This window comes from Cervus elaphus, chromosome 1 (assembly GCF_910594005.1).
Source record: "Cervus elaphus chromosome 1, mCerEla1.1, whole genome shotgun sequence".
Lineage (NCBI taxonomy): Eukaryota > Metazoa > Chordata > Mammalia > Artiodactyla > Cervidae > Cervus > Cervus elaphus.
Genome location: NC_057815.1, coordinates 12,328,406 through 12,354,333, shown reverse-complemented (window position 1 = coordinate 12,354,333; position 25,928 = coordinate 12,328,406). Strand labels below are relative to the sequence as shown.

The following is a 25,928-nucleotide window of genomic DNA, read 5'->3' as shown; positions in this document are numbered from 1 at the left end:
GAAATAACGGGATAAAACGGTAATTCATAAATAGTTATTTCCTAGAACCATTTTGTAAGTGAGTATCAAAAATGTTACAACAGAATCAAAAGCATGAGTGGAAATTAACAATGAAAAAGCTATAATTGTTTTTATATCAATACAATGCACTTTAAGCAAGAATTCTTTAACCTCAGTAAGTATCGAATATTAGATTTTAAGCTTAAAAAAAAAAAACTCTTTTAATGTGATAGCCAACTAAGTCATGGCCTCTATTCTACTACCAGCTGAGACACTTATTTCCAAAATCAATTATTTCCATTATACTGCCCATTATATTATTAGAGGAAAGGTCTAGGTTTTCTCCCCCCACCCTTTTCTTAATTCCTTTTTTGGACTATTCCAGAAAGGGAAGCAAATAACTGTATTCCTGGCTGCTTTAGTACCTTCCATTGTCAATTTCTGAGCCATTAGCCCTGTTATCAATTTCTCAGGAAGCTGCAGGCTACATCTAATGGGATGTTAATTACAATACCAGCAGCATGACTAAGATCAACAGGAACCAAGGAAGTAACTAACACCTGGAAGTTTCACCAAAACACATGGGTGGAACCATGGCCAGATAGGGCAAACATTTCCACCCCGGAGAAACGTCCCTCCCTTCTCTGGTTTTCCTCACCACTGCTGTCCAGTGCCTAAGCTACCTCTGAAAGAGGCAGAGGTGAAGCCCCCTCCTTCCTCATCTGTAAACCCAGTTCTTGGGCTTTCCTGAGACAAAAAGTATATTTTCACTCTACCCCTGACAATTAATCACCAGCTCTTTGTCTTCGCTTAAACCAAAAGGAAGACCCATAAAGTCTGGGGACAATTCCAAGATTAAGAAACAAAAAGTCCTGAAGATGCCATTGCTAAACTTCTTAATAAACAGGCTACCCAATCCTACCCGTGCAAGGTAGAGTTAGGATTAGAAGACCATCTTTATTTAGAAAACAGCAACTCAACCAAGGGTATGAGCAAGTTAATTCAGCCAAAATTTATAAATGTACAATTTATTTAGTTTCTAGAATAGTTTTACCTTTCTTCCATAATAGACATCCATAATTATCATTGAGAGTGTGGAGCTTTCTACGATCATTTATATTCTTACCAACTTTAGGAGGGTTGAAAGGTGTCTCTTTTAACCGCTTTTCCAATTCTGCAAGGGATGTGTTGTTAATGATATCCTGCAAACCAGGAAACACAGGGAGGAGCTGTCATCGTCTCAGAGCAACATTTACTAGAGATTCATGAACAATCAGGACCAAAAAAAAAAAAAAAAGTACCTAGTACTGCCCCCTTGTGTTCTTTAAAGAAACACAGGAGTCCTTCTTCTCAATATAAGAGAGAAACCACAAGTTTAATTTCCACCATATGGAAAGTACAGCCACATGAAAAGTTTTTATAGATGTGTTAAGTATCTACAGACCTTTGGCCAGAAAGCTATACTGTTCTGGCATTCATTTCACTCAGCCATATAAAGTCACTTCAGAAAGAAGCAAATGATTATATTTTTACCTGAATTCTCTTGATTAGACTATATACCCAAAATATGTAAAATAAGGAAAAGGAAAGAGTGTATGCATCTGTAATCTATTCAAAAATTCATTATATGTTTTAACATTAAAAATTTACATTCAGAAGGAAAAAACCCTCACAATTCCACTACCCAAAGACAACTGCTATTGACATTTGATGTATTTATTTCTAGTCTTTTCCTCAATTTCTTTTTTATCTTTTTTGTTTTTTCAGAGAACAAAAGGTGGTTAAGGGGAAGGTGTATTGGAAAATGACATTCATTAATTGACCAGAATTCTAAAGCTGTAAGCAGCAATCTGGAAAATTTCAAACTGTAATTTATCAATAATAATTCTGATTTTTAAAATACCTTAAAAGGTTGTGTGCTGGCCATCAATTTTGTATCCAAGAGCCTAAAAACAGAAGAATTTTTTAAAAAGGTAAACAATGGACAGCAATGTTCAAAATGTACTTTACTCCAATGAGTAATAGTGGACGGGGGCATTAGGCACATCAGTCATCCGCATCTCCACCACGTCGGACTGTGGATGAGGTCCCCTCATCCGGGCACTTCATCACAAGGCTGCGGGGAAGCCCACAGCCACTTCTGGAACAGAAGTTCCAGAGGGCGCGGGCTCACACTGACATCGGGGTAAGTCAAACATCCTCATGTGTTTGCACGTGGCTCAAACACTGCTGCAGGGCTGATGCTCCCAAGCTCTCATCCTCTCCTACCACTATCCAGATCTGTACCATATAGTATCCTAGAGGGTCAAAACCTGCATTTGCAGTCTCACACAACTGTTATTTCTCACTACTCTGCTTCAGAGATTGCAATAGAAAAAAAAAAGAGACACACACACACACACTCGTATGAAAATACTATTTCCTCTCACATAAATATGAGTAACTGCAGATAATTGGGCAGAAACAGTCTGGCTGAAAGAGCAACTGCTCCAAGTCCTCTGCAGACAGGTCCTCGGATACAGACTCTTGCTCTGAGGGCTCCATGCGGCTGACGTGGGATCTATCAGAACACACCATACTAACCATGGACAACACCAACAGGATAAGGCACTGACAAAGTTGAGAAAAAGGAGTTCTCTAGCCAGACAGTTTTTGACCGATGACAGAATACTACTCTCAACATATCCAACTCTATCCAACTATATATTCAACCGTCTTCAATACTCAACTGAATACCCTCAACTGGATGCTTCACTGTGACAAGGTTCACCCAACAGACAAGGCAGGTAAGCGCCAACTCAAGCAGACCTCACAGGTCCCTCAGACAGTGGGAGGCAGGATGAGAAAAAAAGCAGCTGCTGTCCATTTTCATCCTTGGGTCAAATTCTGATTTTTACATTTTAACAACAAACATCATCAACATTTGTAAAAGCAAACCATCAGCAAGGTGGAGCTATTAAGCCATTTTCCAGCTTATGAAAACTGAATTGTGACCATGATCTAATGGTTTTAATAAATTATTGTATACCTTTGTGTAATTATGGATGCCCAGATGGCTGTTTTAAACCAAAGGCAAATCCTCAAGGAAAGCTTACCTGGGGAAAACACATGTTGTCACCTCCTTAAATTCATTTAAGTCCTAAAAAACAAGAACGTGACCTGTCATGATTTTACTGGTATATTTGCAATATTTAAAACAAATATTTCAAGTCCCATGGTTCTCTTCTCAAACCATGATACCAACACAGGCCCCTGAAGCTAAACTGTCAGGCCCATTTCTCACTAATATCTAAAAATTTGGGCAATTCCTCACTGATTGGGAATCATATGACCTGATACTAAAATTCTGCATAAACAAAATAGATATGTGAGCATTTTATGGCTGAAACAGAAGAGTTCGGGAAAAGGGTTTCTATTATATGTAGAAAACTATCAGTAATACTTCTCTTACACAACTCACCGTAAAGTGAGACATGTAGAGTTATTTAAATAAAATGGTTCACAGTATCTTGTGATAAAGCATAATGGACAAGAATGTGAAAAGGAATATTTATGTTTAACTGAGTCACTTCGCTGTACAGCAGAAATGAACACACTACAAATCAACTGTACTTCAATAAAATTCTTAAAAAAATAAAGTGGTTCATGCAGGAAATGGACATACTGTAAATTGGATCATACTTTTAATGGAAACACCACTGAAATATTGGTTAAAATGGCCACTAAAACAGAGACTTTCCAATACACATGATTCTTACTTTAACTACTTGGAAAATTGCTTAAGTGGCACCAATAGCAAATGCCTAAATTAGGCAATTCATTTCCCAAGTTTATTTGATCAGGAAGTCTAGAGCTGGAATGAGATTGCTCTCATTTTGAATTAACTTATTTATATACATAATTGCCATACTGCACTGCCTACTCATACTCCTGACCCACTGTGACTACAGTTCTCTTCAGCGATATTCATGCTTCACAGGAAACTGCCATTTCCCATTAGCTTTTCGAGCCTGTAAATACAGTCTGTATTTAGCTAGCTTGAAGTATTTACCAGCTTTTCAATGGCTATCGTTAAATTAATGAACAATACACGAATAAGCGGTTTCAGTGCTAAGTCAAACAAAAAGACAATAAAGAGTGTAATCTCTCAGTTTAGAAAGTCTCACAAGCAAGAAAAAAATTAGAATTATGGCCAGTTCCAGGGTCAGCATATAGCAAGGTAGACCAATGCCTTCTAAAAGGTCATGCTGAATGAAGTAGCAAGACTTTTAAGAAAAGACTCTTCCCCTAAAAACCTGCCCCCAAATATAGATTCTTTAGTGCACTTTTAAATACAACATTGGTAACAGTGTATGTAAAAGTTCTATCATTTTAATTAGGCTTGTTCCTTTCCTGTCATCACTTCTTCCAAAGGTGGATGGAAGAAAACCATTTTCTCCTTCTGACAATGACAGAACACAAAGAAGTTATATAACATACTCGGGCCTTAGTAATAAAGCAAGGGATAAAACCACTTACCGGGGGGAGGAGCCAAGATGGCGGAGGAGTAGGACCGGGAGACCACTTTCTCTCCTACAAATTCATCAAAAGAATAACCGAATGCAGAGCAAACTTCACAAAACAACTTCTGATCGCTAGCTGAGGTCATCAGGCGCCCAGAAAAGCAGACCATTGTCTTCGAAAGGAGGTAGGACAAAATATAAAAGATAAAAAGTGAGACAAAAGAGCTAAGGACGGAGACCCGTCCCGGGAAGGGAGTCTTAGGCGGCCTTGCTTGGGCTAGGGTCCGGGCCTGAGTGCCCTGAGGACAATCGGGGGGAGCTTCTGTGAGGTGCCAACTTGAACTGTGGGAGACCAAAGGAGAGAGAGAAAATTGACCGGCCGGAACACACTGCCGGCCGTTCGCAGAACAAAGGGACGGGGAAAGTCCCGAGAAGAGCTCGCAGGCTGCGGACCGGCCCAGCCCCACCGGAGGCAGGAGGCAGAGGGGAGGGGAAGGTTGCGGCGAGACACAGGGCGCAGGCACCCGACCGGCGCGGGGCGGGGACTGGGGCTGGGGACGCGGAGGGCGGAAGGCGCGCGCACCCGCCTGGCGCCAGCGGAAACTGAGACTGGGTCCGCGGAAGGGAGTGGGTGCGCCACACCTGGGGATAGCGCGCCCACCAAGCCCCTGGCTGCCTGGACCGCTCTGACGGGGAAGGCACAGAGAGCAGGCGCAGCTTTTCCTTCCGCGCTTTTGTGTAACACCCGAGGGCTGGAACCTCGCGCAGCGCGGGGCGCGCTCCATATAGAACAGCCGGGAGCCTGAGCAGCGCAGACGGAGAAAGCAGCGTCAGCCCCTTCCGGCAGGGCCAGCCCCTCCCCGCAGCGTCAGCCCCGCCCCCGCAGGGCCAGCCCCTCCCCGCAGCGTCAGCCCCGCCCCGCAGCGCCAGCCCCGCCCCACAGCGTCAGCCCCTCCCAGCAGCGCAACGGAACTAGCTACCTGAATAAGAGTCCGCCTCCGGCCGCCTGTGTCAGGGCGGAAATGAGCCTCTGAAGAGACCGGCAAACAGAAGCCAAATAAACAAAGGGAACCGCTTCAGAAGGGACTGGTGCAACAGATTAAAATCCCTGAAGAAAACACCGACTTCACCGGAAGGGCCCTGTAGATATCGAGAAGTGCAAGCTGGAACGAGGAGCTATCTGAAACTGAGCCGAACCCACACTGACCGCAACAGCTCCAGAGAAATTCCTAGACATATTTTTACTTTTTTTTTTATTTTTCTATTTTTTCTAAGTAAGGAAAAAAAAAAAATTTTTTTTCTTTTTATATTTTTCTTTTTTATTTTTTCTCTTTTATTTTCCTTTAAAATTCCCTATTACTCCCCCATTACTCCTTAACTTTCATTTTCATAGATTTTTACGATTTTTTTAATTAGGGGAAAAAAAAATTTTTTTTTTTCTTTCTTTTTTTTTTTTTTCTTTTTCTTTTTTTTTCTTTCTTTTTTTTTCTCCTTTTTCTTCTTTTTTTTTCTTTCCTTTTTCTCTTCTATTTTCTATTTTTCTTTTTCTCTTATTTCTTTTAAAGTCCTCTAGTACTCCTCTACTACTCTTCATTTTCATCTTCACTACACTATAACCTTACAAAAAAAAAAAAAAAAGAGAAGCCCTATCTTTAAACCGAAGATTATTCCCTCCCAATCTTGACTCTCTGTTTTCTACCTCAGAACACCTCTATTTCCTCTTTTCCCCTTCTCTTCCCCATCCAATTCTGTGAATCCTTGTAGGTGTCTGAGATACGAGAACACTCTGGGAACAGACAGCTGCGTAGATCTGTCTCTCTCCTCTTGAGTCCCCCTTTTTCTCCTCCTACTCATCTCTATCTCCCTCCTCCCTTTTCTCCTGTTCATGTAACTCTGTGAACCTCTCTGGGTGTCCCTAACGGGGGAGAATCTTTTCGCCATTAACCTAGAAGTTTAATTATCAGAGCTGTATAGTTGGAGAAGTCCTGAGACTACAGGAAGAATAAAACTGAAATCCAGAGGCAGGAAACTTAAGCCCAAAACCTGAGAACACCAGAAAACTCCTGACTACATGGAACTTTAAGTGATAAGTGACCGTCCAAAAGCCTCCATACCTACACTGAAACCAACCACCACCCAAGAGCCAATAAGTTTTAGAGCAAGACATACCACGCAAATTCTCCAGCAACACAGGAACATAGCCCTGAATGTCAACATACAGGCTACCCAAGGTCACACCTAACACATAGACCCAACTCAAAACTCATTACTGGGCACTCCATTGCTCTCCAAAGAGAAGAAATCAAGTTCCACGCACCAGTACACTGACGCAAGCTTCCCTAACCAGGAAACCTTGACAAGCCAAACGTCCAACCCCACCCACTGGGTAAATCCTCCACAATAAAAAGGAACCACAGACCTCCAGAATACAGAAAGTCCACTCCAGACACAGCAATCTAAACAAGATGAAAAGGCAAAGAAATACCCAACAGGTAAAGGAACAAGAAAAATGCCCACCAAGTCAAACAAAAGAGGAGGAGATAGGGAATCTACCTGAAAAAGAATTTAGAATAATGATAATAAAAATGATCCCAAATCTTGAAAACAAAATGGAGTTACAGATAAATAGCCTGGAAACAAAGATTGAAAAGATACAAGAATTGTTTAATAAAGACCTAGAAGAAATAAAAAAGAGTCAATTAAAAATGAATAATGCAATGAATGAGATCAAAAACACTTTGGAGGGAACCAAGAGTAGAATAACGGAGGCAGAAGATAGGATAAGTGAGATAGAAGATAAAATGGTGGAAATAAATGAAGCAGAGAGGAAAAAAGAAAAAAGGATCAAAAGAAATGAGGACAACCTCAGGGACCTCTGGGACAATGTGAAACGCCCCAACATTCGAATCATAGGAGTTCCAGAAGAAGAAGACAAAAAGAAAGGCCATGAGAAAATACTCGAGGAGATAATAGCTGAAAACTTCCCTAAAATGGGGAAGGAAATAGCCACCCAAGTCCAAGAAACCCAGAGAGTTCCAAACAGGATAAACCCAAGGCGAAACACCCCAAGACACATATTAATCAAACTAACAAAGATCAAACACAAAGAACAAATATTAAAAGCAGCAAGGGAAAAACAACAAATAACACACAAAGGGATTCCCATAAGGATAACAGCTGATCTATCAATAGAAACCCTCCAGGCCAGAAGGGAATGGCAGGACGTCCTGAAAGTAATGAAAGAGAATAACCTACAACCTAGATTACTGTATCCAGCAAGGATCTCATTCAGATATGAAGGAGAACTCAAAAGCTTTACAGATAAGCAAAAGCTGAGAGAATTCAGCACTACCAAACCAGCTCTTCAACAAATGCTAAAGGATCTTCTCTAGACAGGAAATGCAGAAAGGTTGTATAAACGTGAACCCAAAACAACAAAGTAAATGGCAACGGGACCACACCTATCAATAATTACCTTAAATGTAAATGGGTTGAATGCCCCAACCAAAAGACAAAGATTGGCTGAATGGATACAAAAACAAGACCCCTATATATGCTGTCTACAAGAGACCCACCTCAAAACAAGAGACACATACAGACTGAAAGTGAAGGGCTGGAAAAAAATATTTCATGCAAACGGAGACCAAAAGAAAGCAGGAGTCGCAATACTCATATCAGATAAAATAGACTTTCAAATAAAAGCTGTGAAAAGAGACAAAGAAGGACACTACATAATGATCAAAGGATCAATCCAAGAAGAAGATATAACAATTATAAATATATATGCACCCAACATAGGAGCACCGCAATATGTACGGCAAACACTAACAAGTATGAAAGAGGAAATTAATAGTAACACAATAATAGTGGGAGACTTTAATACCCCACTCACAACTATGGATAGATCAACTACACAGAAAATTAACAAGGAAACACAAACTTTAAATGACACAATGGACCAGCTAGACCTATTTGATATCTATAGGACATTTCACCCCAAAACAATCAACTTCACCTTTTTCTCAAGTGCACACGGAACCTTCTCCAGAATAGATCACATCCTGGGCCATAAATCTGGTCTTGGAAAATTCAAAAAAATTGAAATCATTCCAGTCATCTTTTCTGACCACAGTGCAGTAAGATTAGATCTCAATTACAGGAAAAAAATTGTTAAAAATTCAAACACATGGAGGCTAAATAACACACTTCTGAATAACCAACAAATCATAGAAGAAATCAAAAAAGAAATCAAAATATGTATAGAAATGAATGAAAATGAAAACACAACAACCCAAAACCTATGGGACACTGTAAAAGCAGTGCTAAGGGGAAAGTTCATAGCATTACAGGCTTACATCAAGAAACAAGAAAAAAGCCAAATAAATAACCTAACTCTACACCTAAAGCAATTAGAGAAGGAAGAAATGAAGAACCCCAGGGTTAGCAGAAGGAAAGAAATCTTAAAAATCAGGGCAGAAATAAATGCAAAAGAAACTAAAGAGACCATAGCAAAAATCAACAAAGCTAAAAGCTGGTTTTTTGAAAAAATAAACAAAATTGACAAACCATTAGCAAGACTCATTAAGAAGCAAAGAGAGAAGAACCAAATTAACAAAATTAGAAATGAAAATGGAGAGATCACAACAGACAACACTGAAATACAAAGGATCATAAGAGACTACTACCAGCAGCTCTATGCCAATAAAATGGACAACTTGGATGAAATGGACAAATTCTTAGAAAAGTATAACTTTCCAAAACTGAACCAGGAAGAAATAGAAGATCTTAACAGACCCATCACAGGCAAGGAAATCGAAAGTGTAATCAAAAATCTTCCAGCAAACAAAAGCCCAGGACCAGATGGCTTCACAGCTGAATTCTACCAAAAATTTAGAGAAGAGCTAACACCTACCTTACTCAAACTCTTCCAGAAAATTGCAGAAGAAGGTAAACTTCCAAACTCATTCTATGAGGCCACCATCACCCTAATTCCAAAACCAGACAAAGATGCCACAAAAAAAGAAAACTACAGGCCAATATCACTGATGAACATAGATGCAAAAATCCTTAACAAAATTCTAGCAAACAGAATCCAACAACATATTAAAAAAATCATACACCACGACCAAGTGGGCTTTATCCCAGGAATGCAAGGATTCTTCAATATCCGCAAATCAATCAACGTAATACACCACATTAACAAATTGAAAGATAAAAACCATATGATTATCTCAATAGATGCAGAGAAAGCCTTTGACAAAATTCAACACTCATTTATGATTAAAACTCTCCAAAAAGCAGGAATAGAAGGAACATACCTCAACATTATAAAAGCCATATATGACAAACCCACAGCAAGCATCACCCTCAATGGTGAAAAATTGAAAGCATTCCCCCTGAAATCAGGAACAAGACAAGGGTGCCCACTGTCACCACTACTGTTCAACATAGTGTTGGAAGTTTTGGCCACAGCAATCAGAGCAGAAAAAGAAGTAAAAGGAATCCAGATAGGAAAAGAAGAAGTGAAACTCTCACTGTTTGCAGATGACATGATCCTCTACATAGAAAACCCTAAAGACTCTACCAGAAAATTACTAGAACTAATCAATGAATATAGTAAAGTTGCAGGATATAAAATTAACACACAGAAATCCCTTGCATTCCTATATACTAACAATGAAAAAACAGAAAGAGAAATTAAGGAAACAATACCATTCACCATTGCAACAAAAAGAATAAAATACTTAGGAGTATATCTACCTAAAGAAACAAAAGACCTATACATAGAAAACTATAAAACACTGATGAAAGAAATCAAAGAGGACACAAACAGATGGAGAAACATACCGTGTTCATGGATTGGAAGAATCAATATTGTCAAAATGGCTATTCTACCCAAAGCAATCTATAGATTCAATGCAATCCCTATCAAGCTACCAACGGTATTTTTCACAGAACTAGACCAAAGAATTTCACAATTTGTATGGAAATACAAAAAACCTCGAATAGCCAAAGTAATCTTGAGAAAGAAGAATGGAACTGGAGGAATCAACCTGCCTGACTTCAGACTCTACTACAAAGCCACAGTCATCAAGACAGTATGGTACTGGCACAAAGACAGAAATATAGATCAATGGAACAGAATAGAAAGCCCAGAGATAAATCCACGAACCTATGGACACCTTATCTTTGACAAAGGAGGCAAGGATATACAATGGAAAAAAGACAACCTCTTTAACAAGTGGTGCTGGGAAAACTGGTCAACCACTTGTAAAAGAATGAAACTAGAACACTTTCTAACACCATACACAAAAATAAACTCAAAATGGATTAAAGATCTAAATGTAAGACCAGAAACTATAAAACTCCTAGAGGAGAACATAGGCAAAACACTCTCTGACATAAATCACAGCAAGATCCTCTATGACCCACCTCCCAGAATATTGGAAATAAAAGCAAAACTAAACAAATGGGATCTAATGAAACTTAAAAGCTTTTGCACTACAAAGGAAACTATAAGTAAGGTGAAAAGACAGCCGTCAGATTGGGAGAAAATAATAGCAAATGAAGAAACAGACAAAGGATTAATCTCAAAAATATACAAGCAACTCCTGAAGCTCAATTCCAGAAAAATAAATGACCCAATCAAAAAATGGGCCAAAGAACTAAACAGACATTTCTCCAAAGAAGACATACAGATGGCTAACAAACACATGAAAAGGTGCTCAACATCACTCATTATTAGAGAAATGCAAATCAAAACCACAATGAGGTACCATTACACGCCAGTCAGGATGGCTGCTATCCAAAAGACTACAAGCAATAAATGCTGGAGAGGGTGTGGAGAAAAGGGAACCCTCTTACACTGTTGGTGGGAATGCAAACTAGTACAGCCACTATGGAAAACAGTGTGGAGATTCCTTAAAAAACTGGAAATAGAACTGCCATATGACCCAGCAATCCCACTTTTGGGCATACACACTGAGGAAACCAGATCTGAAAGAGACACGTGCACCCCAATGTTCATTGCAGCACTGTTTATAATAGCCAGGACATGGAAGCAACCTAGATGCCCATCAGCAGATGAATGGATAAGGAAGCTGTGGTACATATACACCATGGAATATTACTCAGCTGTCAAAAAGAATTCATTTGAATCAGTCCTAATGAGATGGATGAAACTGGAGCCCATTATACAGAGTGAAGTAAGCCAGAAAGATAAAGAACATTACAGCATACTAACACATATATATGGAATTTAGAAAGATGGTAATGATAACCCTATATGCAAAACAGAAAAAGAGACACAGAAATACAGAACAGACTTTTGAACTCTGTGGGAGAATGTGAGGGTGGGATGTTTCAAAAGAACAGCATGTATACTATCTATGGTGAAACAGATCACCAGCCCAGGTGGGATGCATGAGACAAGTGCTCGGGCCTGGTGCACTGGGAAGACCCAGAGGAGTCGGGTGAAGAGGGAGGTGGGAGGGGGGATCGGGATGGGGAATAAGTGTAAATCTATGGCTGATTCATATCAATGTATGACAAAACCCACTGAAATGTTGTGAAGTAATTAGCCTCCAACTAATAAAAAAATTAAAAAAAATAAAAAAATAAAGCATGTAACCAGATTTAAAAAAAAAAAAAAACCACTTACCCTAACCCACCTTCTACTTTGCAATAAGTCATATTCTCTTTCCAGTAGAATTTGATTGAAAACTAGCTACATGCAAGATAACATTTATTTAGTCCTTACATACAAAGGCTATGCTAGGCATTTAGACACAGATAATAAAAAGGTCACACTCCCTGTCCAAGGAGGGAATCACTTAGAGAGAAAAGTGGAATAAGATGTAAAGGCAACATTTATGCAACAGAAGAGGTACACGGTTCTCTGGCAGTTCAGAGAAAGGAAAGATCACTCTTGGGCAAGGCAGCAAGCAGGGAAAAGGTGTACACCCAAAGAGGCACACACTGGACCTGGGTAAGATGGGTAAAGCCGTAAATAGCAAACACTGAGAAAAGCCAGAGGAAATTCAAGTTGAAGGATTTCATATACCAAAAATTACAGACATGCAAAAGCACACGTTTTCTGGGGGTTGAAAAATGAGCCAGTCTGGCTGGGAGGAAGGACAAAAACGGGTCCAGACTACACAAGAAGGTTGGGCCAGATCACAGAAGGCTTGATAATGCCAGGCTAAAAAGAATCAACTGTATAGAAAAACAAAGAACATGGGATTAACTCAGAATTTAACTCAGGGTCAGTGATGTGGGCAGAGCCATACATCAGGAGATTACAAAGCTGACACAGTTGGAAGACACTCATTTGTTAAATCAGTACTTAATGCCTGTTACAAGCCAAGCTCTGTTTGGTGTCTGAAACACCTATAAACACAGCATTAAATACACTTTCCTTACAGATAACTTCACTGCTCTGAAGGTCAAAAAGCAGTGAGAAAGGCTACTACTATTCAGTCAATAAGGAGTGACAGCTCTGAAATTAACATTAGCCCTTTAGATTTACACAATGCAAATTCACACCCATCATGTTTGTTTTGAGGCTCACAACTATGATGCCTTTGAGTCCCTGAGGGTGATGCAGTTTTTATGAAAAGCAACGACAATCTTAAGGCTGCAGAAATAGGAACAGGCTTCCCAATAGACCTGCGGTACTCAGTGTTGGAATTTTCCAAAGAAAAGTAATCAAGATGCTGAAGGAACGACGCATTGTGAGAAACGTGAAGTAACTGAGGCTTTGCAGATGTATAAACGACACTGAACTCTAAAGTAGGTATCATCCAATCCAGAAGCCATAAAAGGTGAATCTGGTGGTATACGCAGACACAGCAGTAGAGAATGGACTTGCGGACAGGGCGGGGGAAGCAGAGGGTAGGATGAATTGGGTAGCGCTGACATATATACACCACCATGCGCAAAACAGCTAGCTAGTGGGAAGCTGCTGTGTAACACAGGGAGCCCAGCCTGGTGCTCTGTGATGACCTAGAGGGATAGGGTCGGGGGAGGGAAGAGAGCTCAAGAGGGAGGGGATATATATATAATTATAGCTGATTCGAGTTGTTGTATGGCAGAAACCAACACAATATTGAAAAGCAATTATCTTCCAATTAAAAAAAAAATCTGGCGGTATGATAGTTTAAAGCAGAGGCTGGAAACCACGGTCTGCAGGCCAAATCTGGCCTATCACCTATTTTTAAATAAAATTTTTCTGGGACAAAGTCATACCCATTTGTTGACACACTGCATTCTACAGCAGTTTTCAGGTGACAATGACCATCTTAAGAGTCCTGACAAAGACTAGGCAGCCCGGAAAGCCCCAAATATTTGACTATCTGACCCTTTATAGAAAAAGTTTGCCAACCTCTGTTTAAAGGATGGGCTGAAGGTTAAAGTGAGGCAGGGAATCCTGCCTGGAGTTTGCCATCTTCAGATGAGGAATAAGGCTACTTGCTACTTGAAATGGAAAGAATCCAGATGTGAGAGACAGCCTGGAGACAAAACTGCCAGGATTTTCTAACTGGCCAGATCTGGGGGACAGAGGGAGAGCCAAAATGGATGTTAAAAACCATGTTGGTGACTGGGTATCATTTACAGTAAAGCAATCAGGAGGAAGAACGGGTTTGGAGACAGAAGGAGAGAAAGGTTACGTTAAGTTGCACACCCTGTTTGCGACACATGAATTTTAAACCCCACTCATTCTGAAAGCTACCCAGGTAGAGACGTGCGGGGTCAGCGTAAACTGTGACCGGATCTGAGGAGAGATGCCAGCTGGAGAGGAAGATGTCGGTGTCTCCAACTGAAGTTCTAGAAGGCGGGTGAGGTCACTGAAGGACAGAAAACAGGGGGAGTAAATGAAGGCAAGGCACTGCAGTGATGAGCAGCAGTAAGATGAGGCCCTAGGCAGTCAGGGAGCGAAGAGGAGGAGACAGAGAGAAGCCCTTCTCCCGGACTCTGTGCTTTGATGCCCTGAGACCGCACGGCTCCAAGAGTCCCAAAACACCACGGTCCACAGAGAATCTAAGGGTTACCTTGCAAGAAGCAACCAAGACTTTTACACAACCTGACCCAGTCTACAGACCTCTAGCACCACCACCCACCCCCGCCCCCCACCCCTACCCCAGCCACCCCTGCTTCAGCGCCCTGCTGTGGCTCACGTTAGCAGTATCAAACCCGGAGACCACATCTGCGGCTCAGCAACCCCTGCTCAGCACTAACTGAGCAAACAAACCTCCGGCATCAAGACGAAACAAATGTTTAACCTCGCTCCAGCAATGGCAGATGTCCGAAGATCCTTTAAAATCTCTTCAAAAACATTCAACCAAGTGCAGGAGACTGTCCCTCGGGGACAGGTGCAGACAAGGGAACGGCACCCCACAAAGAACACTTTCTCAGTATTGAAGATGAGAATTTTTAACACAGGCTGACAGGTCACTCACCGCGGGCAGAGGGCAGTAGAACTGATGAACGTGTGCATGACATCCAAGAGCATGTTGTGTCCAATGACAAGCTTCCCCTGAAAAAAGTCAAGGTTAGGAAAGACTCCTTGGTGCAAAATTTTATCAGGGCTTTTTATTGAAGAGCTCAAAAAAACAGAAAATGCTAAGTATCTTGAAATGTATGGCTTGGTTCCATGAGGATTTTGTACTAAACTTACTTTTTGACACTAAGGGGAAAAAAAATGTATAAAGATATGCAAATAAAGAAATTTGGGCTGGCTTCATTCCTCTTCTGGTGTAAAATCCAGAATGCAAAGTAAAAGCTCCAAATGACTTTGATTTCATTGATCTTTTTCTCTGATTTTATTCATTTTCTACCCAAAAGAATCAGAAGTAGTAAAATTTTTACTAACACAAGAATCAGAAGTAGCAAAATTTTTATTAAAGAGCTCAAAAATGTAACTGAAAATGCTAGATACCTTGAACTGTCAAATAATTTGTGAACAAACTCCAAATATCTATTTCAGAAATGTATTCTTCAAAACAACTCACTTATTTTCAAAAGACACACTTATAACAATGCTAGAAGGTAAAAAATAAGTAACTTTATTAAATAGAATGTTTCCATTTCCTTCATCATGTATGCCAAATTCCACAGGGCTTGTTTCGAAATATTGTTTCCAATGAAATTCACTGCTCTTCAACCAACGAGGTACAATATATGTGCAATAAATTAGTCCATTTTGATAAAAATTAAACTGCAAAAATGGAACATCAATTTAGATTTAGCTAGCCAGGTGACAGCATTTTTAACATAAAGCATCTGGAGCTTTTCTCTATGTCCCAGTGGACCTTCAGAGCAATACTCCTTGACTCACAAAGGTAAGCATAATCCTCTGAAATAAATAATTCTATACAAAATCTCCCAAATCCAACAGATGAGCTATCCTCTCATTCTGAATATCTACACAGTGCTAAGATACCAAGTATTGATCGAAACCACAGAGAAGGAAGAAACCCAAAATGGAAGCCCTAAAAGATAAACCTAACCGTATTATAAATGAAGCCCTCGACCATACTGAAGGTGGCTGGGAAGAACAGAAGTAACATCAACACAGCAGATAACAAGAACTGCAATTCCCAGTGTTGGAGGGAAAAAAGTTACAAAGAAGAGAGAGTAGGTTAAAAGTAAACCCTGTGGTACTGGACTAGAATCTGTCGTGTATCAGTATAAATTCATTTTTTAAAATATGCATGTAAGTCAGACACGGAAATATCAACGTGTGTAAACATGCGTGGCCACACACATGTATCATTCTCAGCTCTGTGCAGGGAGGGGAACTAGTAGTAGTAACACCACAGCAGCCCAGCACCAGAACTTGGTTTCTAAAAGGAACCCGGGCTCCTTGGAGAAGTCATTGATTCTAGAGCTGAGGAAAGGAAGATACAAGATGAGTGTGGAATATCTTGTGACGTCAGAAAGTAAGGAGGTGCTCAGAAAAGGAAGGGGCTTGTTACAGGCGAGCCAGCCTGAAGAAGCACCAATGGCCCATGTGGTACCATCCGAGCAACAAAATAAATGATAAGAACACTAGATTAAAATCTGTAGAGGGACCTCCCTCATGGTCCAGGACTTAGGAATCCACCTGTCAATGCAGGGGACACGGTTCGATCGCTGGTCCAGGAAGACCCCACAGGCTATGGGGCAGCTACCCCGTGTGCCACAGCGTCAGAAGCCTGCATCTCTAGGGCCCATGCTCCACAACAAGAGAAGCCACTGCACCGGGAAGCCGTGCACCGCAACCAGAGAAAAGTAGCCCCTGCTCCACTGCAACTAAAGCCCACAGGCGGCAATGAAGACAGCACAGCCAGAAACAAATAAATAAATAAATAATGTTTTTAAATTAAGAGATAAATCTATACAATGGGGACTTCCCTGGTGGTCAAGTGGTTAAGGATCCACCTTCTACTGCAGGGGATGTCAGTTCGATCTCTAATCAGGGAACTAAGATCCTACATGCCTTGGAGCAACTCATCCCGCAAGCCCCAACTACTAAGCCTGTGTGCCACAACTAGAGAGCCTGCACGCTGCAACTAAGACCTGCTGCAGCCAAATAAACAAATTGTTTAAAGATATGTAGAATGAAATAAGTTTCTCTGAGTCCAAAAAAAAAAAAAAAAAAAAGGATTAACAGAAGGGGAGCAGGGGCGGCTCTTCTAGAAGATTTCCAGAAACAAATGGAGAAAGAGGGAAACACAAACTCGCCACTAGAATACCACAGTAATGACGGCTGCAGGCAAGATCCACCGACAGATGCTGTCACTGGCAAAAGCTCAAGAAAAAACAGGGTTTTCAGCATCTCAAAATATCGCCCCCAATATATTTATTAACTACAAAAGGGAAAACAGTAACTCTACAGTGCATAGACCCAGCAGACACCACCTGAACTGAGTGATGGGGGTCAACGTCATGAACCATCATTTCTGTGGTCTGCCTGCCAAAACTGTGTCTTCAATCCTACGTGAGAAAAGATCAAACAAATCCAAACCAAGGGACACCTGACACAATTACAATCAATCAATACTCTTTAAAAACATCAAGGTTATAAAAGACAAAGTAAACTACAGACTGCAGAAGAGTAAGGAGAAATAACAAGTAAACTCAATGTGGGATCCTAGATAGAACCATCAATAGAAAAAGGACTTAGAGGAAAAACAGGTTAAATTCAAGTTAGCTCATAATATTGTACCAAGGCTAATTTCATGGTTTTGCAACTGTGTGGTTATACAAGACAGTAACATCAGGTGTCGCCAGGTGACGGGCGTATAGAAATCCTCTACCAGTTTTTCTGTGGGTGAAAAATTAATACGAATTTTTTTTAAAACTAGAGAAAACAGATTCCTTACTAAGAATGACGGGGAAAGAATCTGGTCTAATACAGAGTGTTTACTTGTTCACTGGCTATACAGAGCTCAACTATGTTAGTAGTTGTAAAGTATGTGACTTAAATTTTAAATGTCTGGATCACTAATAAACAGGGCTAAATTTTTATCACGGTATGCTCTGTGACACGCACTACGAATGGTCCACAACTTGCCATGAATCACTCTGCAGAAGAGGGACCACAGAGAGGAAAAATAGAGGCACAGCTGGCTCAAGGATCTGAATTGTTTGTACAAGGCAAACAAATGCCCCCATCTTGGAAAAGCCCCCTAAACCATCATGCTGGTTATGGGAGCTCAAAGCCAACTGCTGCCCCACATCTGTTTCAGGGACAGCTTCAGTCAATCCACCACTGCTCTGAAAACGGCTGGTTAAGTGTGTATAATGTAAGCAAACACAACCAGAAACTCCCCTCTACTTCTGTGTGGGTGTGTGTGCCTCTCGGTCATGTCCAACTCTTTGTGGCCTCATAGACTGTAGCCCACCAGGCTCCTCTGTCCATGGAATATACCAGGCAAGAATACTGGAGTGGGTTGCCATTCCCTTCTCCAAGAGATCTTTCTAATCCAGGGATCAAACCCAAGACTTTTGCATTACAGGCAGATTCTTCACCACTGAGCCACCAGGGAAGCCCTCTCTGCTTCTCTGGATACACACAATCTTGTTGCTGTTGATCAGTCATATCCTGACTCTTTGGACTGCAGCACATCAGGCTTCCCTGTCCCCCACCATCTTGTGGAGTTTACCCAAGTTAATGTCCATTGAATCAGTGATGCCATCTGACCATCTCATCCTCTGTCACCCTCTTCTCCTTCTGCCTTAAATCTTTCCCAGCATCAGGGTCTTTTCAGACCCTGAATATTCAGGACTGATTTCCTTTAGTTTAGGACTGACTGCTTTGATCTCCTTGCAGTCCAAGGCACTCACAAGAGTCTTCTCTCCAACACCACAGTTCAAAAGCATCAATTCTTCAGTGCTCAGCATTTTTTACGGTCCAACTCTCACATCCATACATGACTACTAGAAAAACCGTAACTTTGACTATATGGATCTTTGTTGGCAAAGTGATGTCTCTGCTTTTTAATACGCTATCTAGGTTTGTCACAGCATTTCTTTCAAGGAGCAAGTGTCTTTTAATTTCATGGCTGCAGTCACCACCTGTAGTGATTTTGGAGCCCAAGAAAAAGTCTGTCATTGTTTCCATTGTTTCCCCATCTATTTGCCATGAAGTGATGGGACCAGATGCCATGATCTTAGTTTTTTGAAATGTTGAGTTCTAAACTAGCTTTTTGGCTACTTCTCAAGAGACCCACACCTTTGTTTTTCTCCAGGCTCATCCCTGGTTCTATTCTGTTCCAGTAATATCATTTACTTGAAAGAGCTCCTGAGGAGCCAGCCCTTCTCTCTCTCAAGGTCTAAGTTCTGTTTACCCCTTCCCAGGGCCAGTGGCTGCCTCCCCAAAAGTGCTCCTGTGTGACAAGGCTGCACCTACTGTTGAGACAACCACGGACTCCTGAAGCACTGCCCTCAAGCTTCCCCGATGCAGGGCTCAGCATTTAAGGGACAAGATGACTCCTCCAGGGAGACAAATCCTTCTCCCTAGGCCAGCTACTCAAGGACAAGGAAGTCTCGGACTCCAGGAAGTTTAGCATCAGGCAAGCAGTGTGACTTGGATGGGTAACTCAACAGAACAACCAGCAGCAAGACCCAGTTTCTCTCTGCAAGATGGGTGTGCTTCTTTTCTTAAAGGATGTAAGAAACAAGGGAAAATATCTACTATATCTATCACAGAATCCTCCAGCACATTTACATAAACAGTTGACACATTTTTTAAATGCATCAAATGTTATCAAGATATAATTAATTCAGGGCTTCTCTGGGGTAGTGGTAAAGAATCTGCCTGCCAATACAGGAGACACAGGTTCAATCCCTGGCCCGGGAAGATCCCACATGCTGGGGAGCAACTAAGCCCGTGTGCCACAACCATCAAGCCTGTGCTCTAGAGCCCAGGAGACACAACTACTGAGCCCATGTGCCATGTCTACTGAGGCCCACGTGGTCTGGAGCCTGTGCTCCACAACAAGAGAAGTCACCGCAATGAGACGCCCGCGCATCGCAACTAGAGAGTAGCCCCTATTCGCTGAAACTAGAGAAAAGCCCTCACGGCAACAAAGACCCAGCACAGCCAAAATAAATAAATAAATAAGATTATTTTAAAAACAAAGATACAAGATTCAATTAAGTGGAAGAATTCAACACAATTATTTTTATCCTCTAGATTTCTTTTAATGAAGGAATACAAGGTTTCAAACACTGGATTATTTCTCCTCATATTCTTTAGTTTGCTATTCTGCTTCTTGTTGGTTTTGAGAATAATAAATATCAGTTTCATGGAGCCACATAAGGCCATCACAGTATAATCCTCTTCTGCATTTTAATAGAAATGCTTTCTGAAAAAATGGTTTGGATGTAATTCAGCAATTACAATGTCACACTGAGCACATTATGACAACAAGCTATCTTTATGAAGTTCTAACTTCTCCCTCCAGACCAGGAAAACATTCTAACATCAATGTGACCAGATGATGGATTTGCAATGATAACTTGGCATTTCACAGTAAATGTTATGTCCAGGAAATTAATTACAAAGTGTGTTTCACTTACCGAATTAGCAATGGCATGAATGACTCTAGAAAATCCCACGGCATCATTCAGTTCTTCCTAATTTAAAAACAAAACAAAACACCAACTACTGAAATATATATGTTCCTTATTTGAATGAGTTCTTTATTGAATCTAAGCAAAAAAAAAAAAAAAAAAAAAAACCAGAGACTGAAATTTTATATCCAGTTAGATGACTTTTGTTTGCTTTGAGTCCATCACCCCCAAACAAGTGTGTTGGAAATGATTTCTGCATGTACCATTTTTCTGTTTCAGAGAGAGGGCTGAGCAAGTGGCAAACTATTCACTAGTTACTAAGATAACAGTGCTAGGGTATACCCATCACTTCCAATCAACTGTTGAAATTTCCATATCCCTCAAGCTGCCTTGAGGGGCTTCCTGGTGGCTCAGCAGTAAAGAATCCATCTGCCAATGCAGGAGACATGGGTTCAATCCCTGGGTCAGAAAGATCCCCTAGAGGAAGAAATGGCAACCCATTCCAGTATTCTTGCCTGGGTAATCCCATGGACAGAGGAACCTGGTGGGCTACAGTCCATAGGGTTGCAGAGTCTGATACAACTTAAGGACTAAACGAGAAGTTGTCTTATAAACAGGGACTTTTAAAAGCTGCCACCTGCTGGCCAAATCAATACTGCATTCCATTCTGAGGAGAACCACTCAGACCATCTGTTAATCAAGAATTCTCTGATTTTTTTTTTTTCCTGAGTGAGTGCTTAGTTGCTCAGTCGTGTCAGACTCTTTTTGACCCCATGAACTGTAGCCCACCAGGCTCCTCTGTCCATGGAATTCTCCAGGCAAGAATACTGAATACAGGAGTGGGTTGCCATTCTCTTCTCTAGGGGATTGTCCCAACCCAAGGATCCTCCTGCGCTACAGAAGGATTCTTTACTAACTGAGCCCCCAGGGAAGCCCCCCCCCCCACCACCCCGCTGTCTTTTTTCCTGGTCAAATGCATTTTTACAAAATTTTTATAGCATCACACTGAGACGCATTCCCACTCAGCTTCTTCTCTCCTGTCTTCTTCATGACGGTGCTTAAACAGACTCAATTTCTTTCCTATCTTGAAATCCCTTCCTTAACTCTAAACTCTAGAGAACCATTCTCCTTCTCCTTATCTCTTCACAGCTAAATTACTTAATGACTCTTCTCCTGGGATGTCCCTGGTCCAGGGGTTAAGACTGTGCTTCCATTGCAACGGGCATGGGTTCTACTCCTGGTCAGGGAACTAAGATCCTGCATGCTGTGTGGCATGGTCAAAAATTTAAATTAAAACAAAAAAAATTCACTAGGTCCAGTTTAATTCCCAGGAACCTGCAAGCCCCCTGCTCTCCCACTTCACCCTCACTGAAATTGTTTACCTCCTTAAACTACTCTTGAGTCTGAAAAGCACTGGTGGTTTTGTGGAGAAATTGGAACACTTGTACTTTGTTGGTGGGAATGAAAAGTGGTACAGTCACGTGGGAAATAGCATGGTAGTCCCTCAAAAAATTAAAAATAGAATTATCATATGATCCAGCAATTCCACTCCTGGGTATATGCCCCAAAGAATTGAAAGCAAGGACTCAAGAGAGTCCTTGACAACCATGTTCAGAGCAGCATTAGTCACAAGAACCGAAAGACAGAAGCAACACAAGAGTCCATAAACAGGTAAATGGACAAACATAATGTGGTATATAGAATATTATTCAGACTTCAAAAAGAAAGGAAATTGTGATGCATGCTACAATAAAGATGAACCCAAAATGCCATTACGCTAAATGAACAAAGCCAGTAACAGAAAGACAAATACTATCCAATTCCACTTATGTGAGGCATTGAGAGGAGTCAAATTCACAGACAGAAGGTAGACCGGTGGGTACCAGAGGCTGGGGGATGGGAGGAGTGGGAAGTTACTAGTTAATGGGTATAGCGTTTCAATTTTGCAGGATAAAAATAGTCTGGAGATGGATGGTGGTGATGGTTGTAGGACAATGTGAATGTACTTAACAGTACAGAACTGAACACTTCAAAATAGCAAAGATGGTAAATTTCATGTTACATATTTTACCAGAATTAAATTTTTTAAGACAATATTTTTTTTAAAAGAAAAAAAAAAAAAAACCTGTTCTCAAAGCTAAGCCCCTCTAGAGGAGGGCATGGCAACCCACTCCAGTATTCTTGCCTGGAGAATTCCATGGACAGAGGAACCTGGTGGGCTACAGTCCATCAGGTCGCAAAGAGTTGGACATGAAAGACCATTTAACACTTCCACTTCACTTTCTCCTGTTTAAGGCCACTGGTGTCTCTTAGCTGGTTACTCTTCAGCTTAACTAGTCTTCCTGCTCGAAACCATTCTCCAGAGGACAACTAGAGTGAGGTTCCAACGTTAACTATGAGCATGCATCTGTAGGCCCATATCGTCTCAACTTTGTTTTAGGAAAACTAGTTAACCGGGCCTGAATTTAGCCACGGTGAGATCACTTAATGGGCTGAGATGCTCAGTGACACAAAGTCTGAATGATAGCCACTAACTCTTGCTCTGAGATGGCTTCACGGAGGTGAAGACAGTCCACCACAATGCCACCCTCACTTTGCTGGCTACATCTAAATACCTACCCTCATTCTCTTTCAGGTTTTGCTATGAATTCAACTCTTCTATGGTAGAAAATGATTCACTAAATTGAATCTAACAAAAGCTCTACAATTCTCTTGGCATTTCTCACCCAAAGGAAATGAGTGTAGTTCAGTCACCTGTTCCTTAGCGTGTTTCTGCTGCTCTCTTCTGCGTTCTTCTTCATCTACTTTGCTGATAACAATGTATCGCTCTTTCTAAAAGACATAAGGCAGATATTCAATTTTCTGGAAGCTACCCGACCCGCCTCACCCTCTTGAAATTCAGGTTCTGCCACCATTAGAAGTTATAATTTTTTATCAGTGCACAGTCTTTCAGGGGAAAAACACATTCAAAGTATCTTGAAATGCCACCAAAGTTGAGTTGTTGCTTTACAAACTAGAACTCATCTCCATGTTTCCATGACATTTTCCTATGATTTATTAATTCACCCCAACAGAGTCAATTATAAATATCAAGAGACTGTGAGAGTAAGACACTCCATAATGGACACTAAGATGTTGTACTTGAACATGGATTTCAAAATAGTTGGTTTTAAAATAAAAATTCTATGTAACCCATATAAATTTAAATCATTATATTATATACCTAAAACTAATACTGTAAGTCAACCCTACCTCAATTTAAAAAATTTCTGTATTGTATCTTATTAACATAAGAGAAAAATCCTGGATTTTCCAGTAACTTGTCGGGTAACTAGCATCTTCTTTCTCACACTGCATTCTGGATCAATCAAACACCACAAAATCTCCTGTGTCAAAGTTTGAGATTTATCTTCTAGCAAGATTTAATACATAATCTCTTAATTATACATCTCACTTAAGAACAAGAACCAAATTCTTTTTTTTTTTTTTCAAAATACTGAGTTTATTTCACATGTATATTTTTGTCTCCGCACCATTTCCATCTGTCTGACCACCACTACTACTATTCCTATCATAACATTCCATACATACTTAAAACCAAGCAAAGGGTGGAGTTCCATCTTTAAAAACTAAACAGGCATTTTGGACAACACATTCTTGGCAATGGAACGTGGACAACATTTATCAGACACGGTAGGAAAAGTTCTCACTCTGCATTATAAAAAGGACAGCCAGATATCAACTGTTACAGAAATGAAATAAATTCTAAAATTCTATAGTTCCATCAAAGGAACCCACCATCAGCCCACCATTACCCATTTCGGTTCTATCACTGCTCTCTGGGAATACATGATGACAGCATGCTTATGCCCCAGATTCTAAAACCTAATTTTAGTGGCCCATGTAACAAGAAGCAATTACTCCAGGAGTACCATGCATACCAGCTTTCTGTGATGATGAGAACACGTACTAACATTTGCATGCTCTCAAGTTTACAAAGTTCAGTTCCATCCACTACTTTTTAAAAAGCCGTGAGACAGTAGAGCTCATCATCACCATGCTCATGAGTGGATTTACAAATGAGGAAACTGAGGCTGGCAGCGGGGAAATGACTTGTCCAATGTCGCCCAGCTCATGCGTATGGGAGTCAACTCTGATTTTCAACTTCCTGATCTGACTGCACTTTGTATTTGATTACTATGGCACTGGTTCAGTGCATTTAATGTTGGCCCTGGATAAGCCTTGGGGTTACCTTTTCAGTTTCTAAAGTCTCAACATGAATGCCTTTGGGATACCTAAAGAAAAGAAAGAAAACGTGCTTATCAATAGATGAGATAATGACAGCTAAGACCCTAAAGTACTTTTAAAACAACTATATAGCTATAATTTCATTACATCAGTTTTATTAAGTATGCAATAAATATCACTACAGGAAGACTGTAGAGTAAGCCTATTCCATAATATTTCAGTTTCCAAATGTTTCCCTATCTCTGCTCTTAGAATACAGCAATGTATCTCATTTCAAATTAAGTTTTTAGGACTTAGACAGTTTCTGAAATGTCAGGCATCATATAATACAGTCAACACATTACTTCACAGTCAAATCTTGCTTCTAAATGTCACAATGCTTACTTCCTAAGTGAAATTTTGAAGGTCTCTTTAGATGGTTTGGGGCACACACAGGGGAGGTTTGAGATGAGTAACTCTGTGGTAAGCTTGCACAGTAGTTGGCATCTGCCAAGGAGAGGAATCTGGAATCCATAGGGAGTATGTTGCAAGGATAACATGAGAAGAAAGGAGCCTGATCAAATAATAATGGCCCTTTTCCTGGTCTGGTCAAAGTAAATTCACTGGCAGATTCTAACGAAAGAACAAGAACCCCAAACAAAGTCAAGTGCAAACATCCATCTCTCCAATCCTGACCTTCAACTGCTAAGTTAAGAGATTTACTTGAAAATATAACTAAACTAATGGAAACACCTCCGGAAAAAAACACATACAAAATTTTGGACATTATTTCAGGAGATTCACAGGCCTCCTGAAACCCACCCATGGTCTAATCCCTGCTTTAGAAAAAGCATTCACCTTTCATTTAATCTACTTTATTTCAGTATTTCTTATAAACAGCAAAAGTATGAAATTAAAAATTTTGTGTACAATGCTACTGAAATATAGTAAAGAAGGCAGCCTAATATAATTAAATATTTTAAGCTGCATAAATTAAATGACAAGAATCTAAGTAAAAATTATCCTGTTTCAAAAAAGAAAAACAAAGACCATTCACCTGAGTATTTCCCAGGTCTTAAAGCCAAACTTTATTATATACCTTCAAAGGTACTACACATACCTTCATATACCTTCAAATAA

The 25,928-nt window shown here is 40.5% G+C and overlaps 2 protein-coding genes across 5 annotated transcripts in view; both read right to left on the bottom strand.

Annotated features, from left to right (window-relative positions):
- Positions 1–4,570, bottom strand: part of LOC122683791 (poly(A)-specific ribonuclease PARN-like) — a 1,255,676-nt gene extending 1,251,106 nt beyond the window's left edge. For all 4 annotated transcript variants that reach the window (XM_043887750.1, XM_043887825.1, XM_043887669.1 and 1 more), the window contains exons 1-4: positions 4,519–4,570; positions 3,096–3,139; positions 1,904–1,946; positions 1,127–1,202 (exon numbers count right to left, since the gene is read on the bottom strand). In XM_043887750.1, the coding sequence (XP_043743685.1) occupies positions 1,127–1,202; positions 1,904–1,927 (100 nt within the window). In that variant the 5' untranslated portion in view covers positions 1,928–1,946; positions 3,096–3,139; positions 4,519–4,570. The remainder of the gene's footprint in view (positions 1–1,126; positions 1,203–1,903; positions 1,947–3,095; positions 3,140–4,518) is intronic.
- The window catches only part of LOC122681675 (poly(A)-specific ribonuclease PARN-like), a 108,482-nt gene continuing 84,600 nt past the window's right edge, over positions 2,047–25,928 (bottom strand). Inside the window, exons 12-18 of the mRNA XM_043884041.1 lie at positions 24,814–24,856; positions 23,316–23,393; positions 20,568–20,624; positions 14,960–15,036; positions 14,233–14,347; positions 5,602–5,642; positions 2,047–2,140 (exon numbers count right to left, since the gene is read on the bottom strand). Coding sequence (XP_043739976.1) covers positions 2,047–2,140; positions 5,602–5,642; positions 14,233–14,347; positions 14,960–15,036; positions 20,568–20,624; positions 23,316–23,393; positions 24,814–24,856 — 505 coding nt within the window. The remainder of the gene's footprint in view (positions 2,141–5,601; positions 5,643–14,232; positions 14,348–14,959; positions 15,037–20,567; positions 20,625–23,315; positions 23,394–24,813; positions 24,857–25,928) is intronic.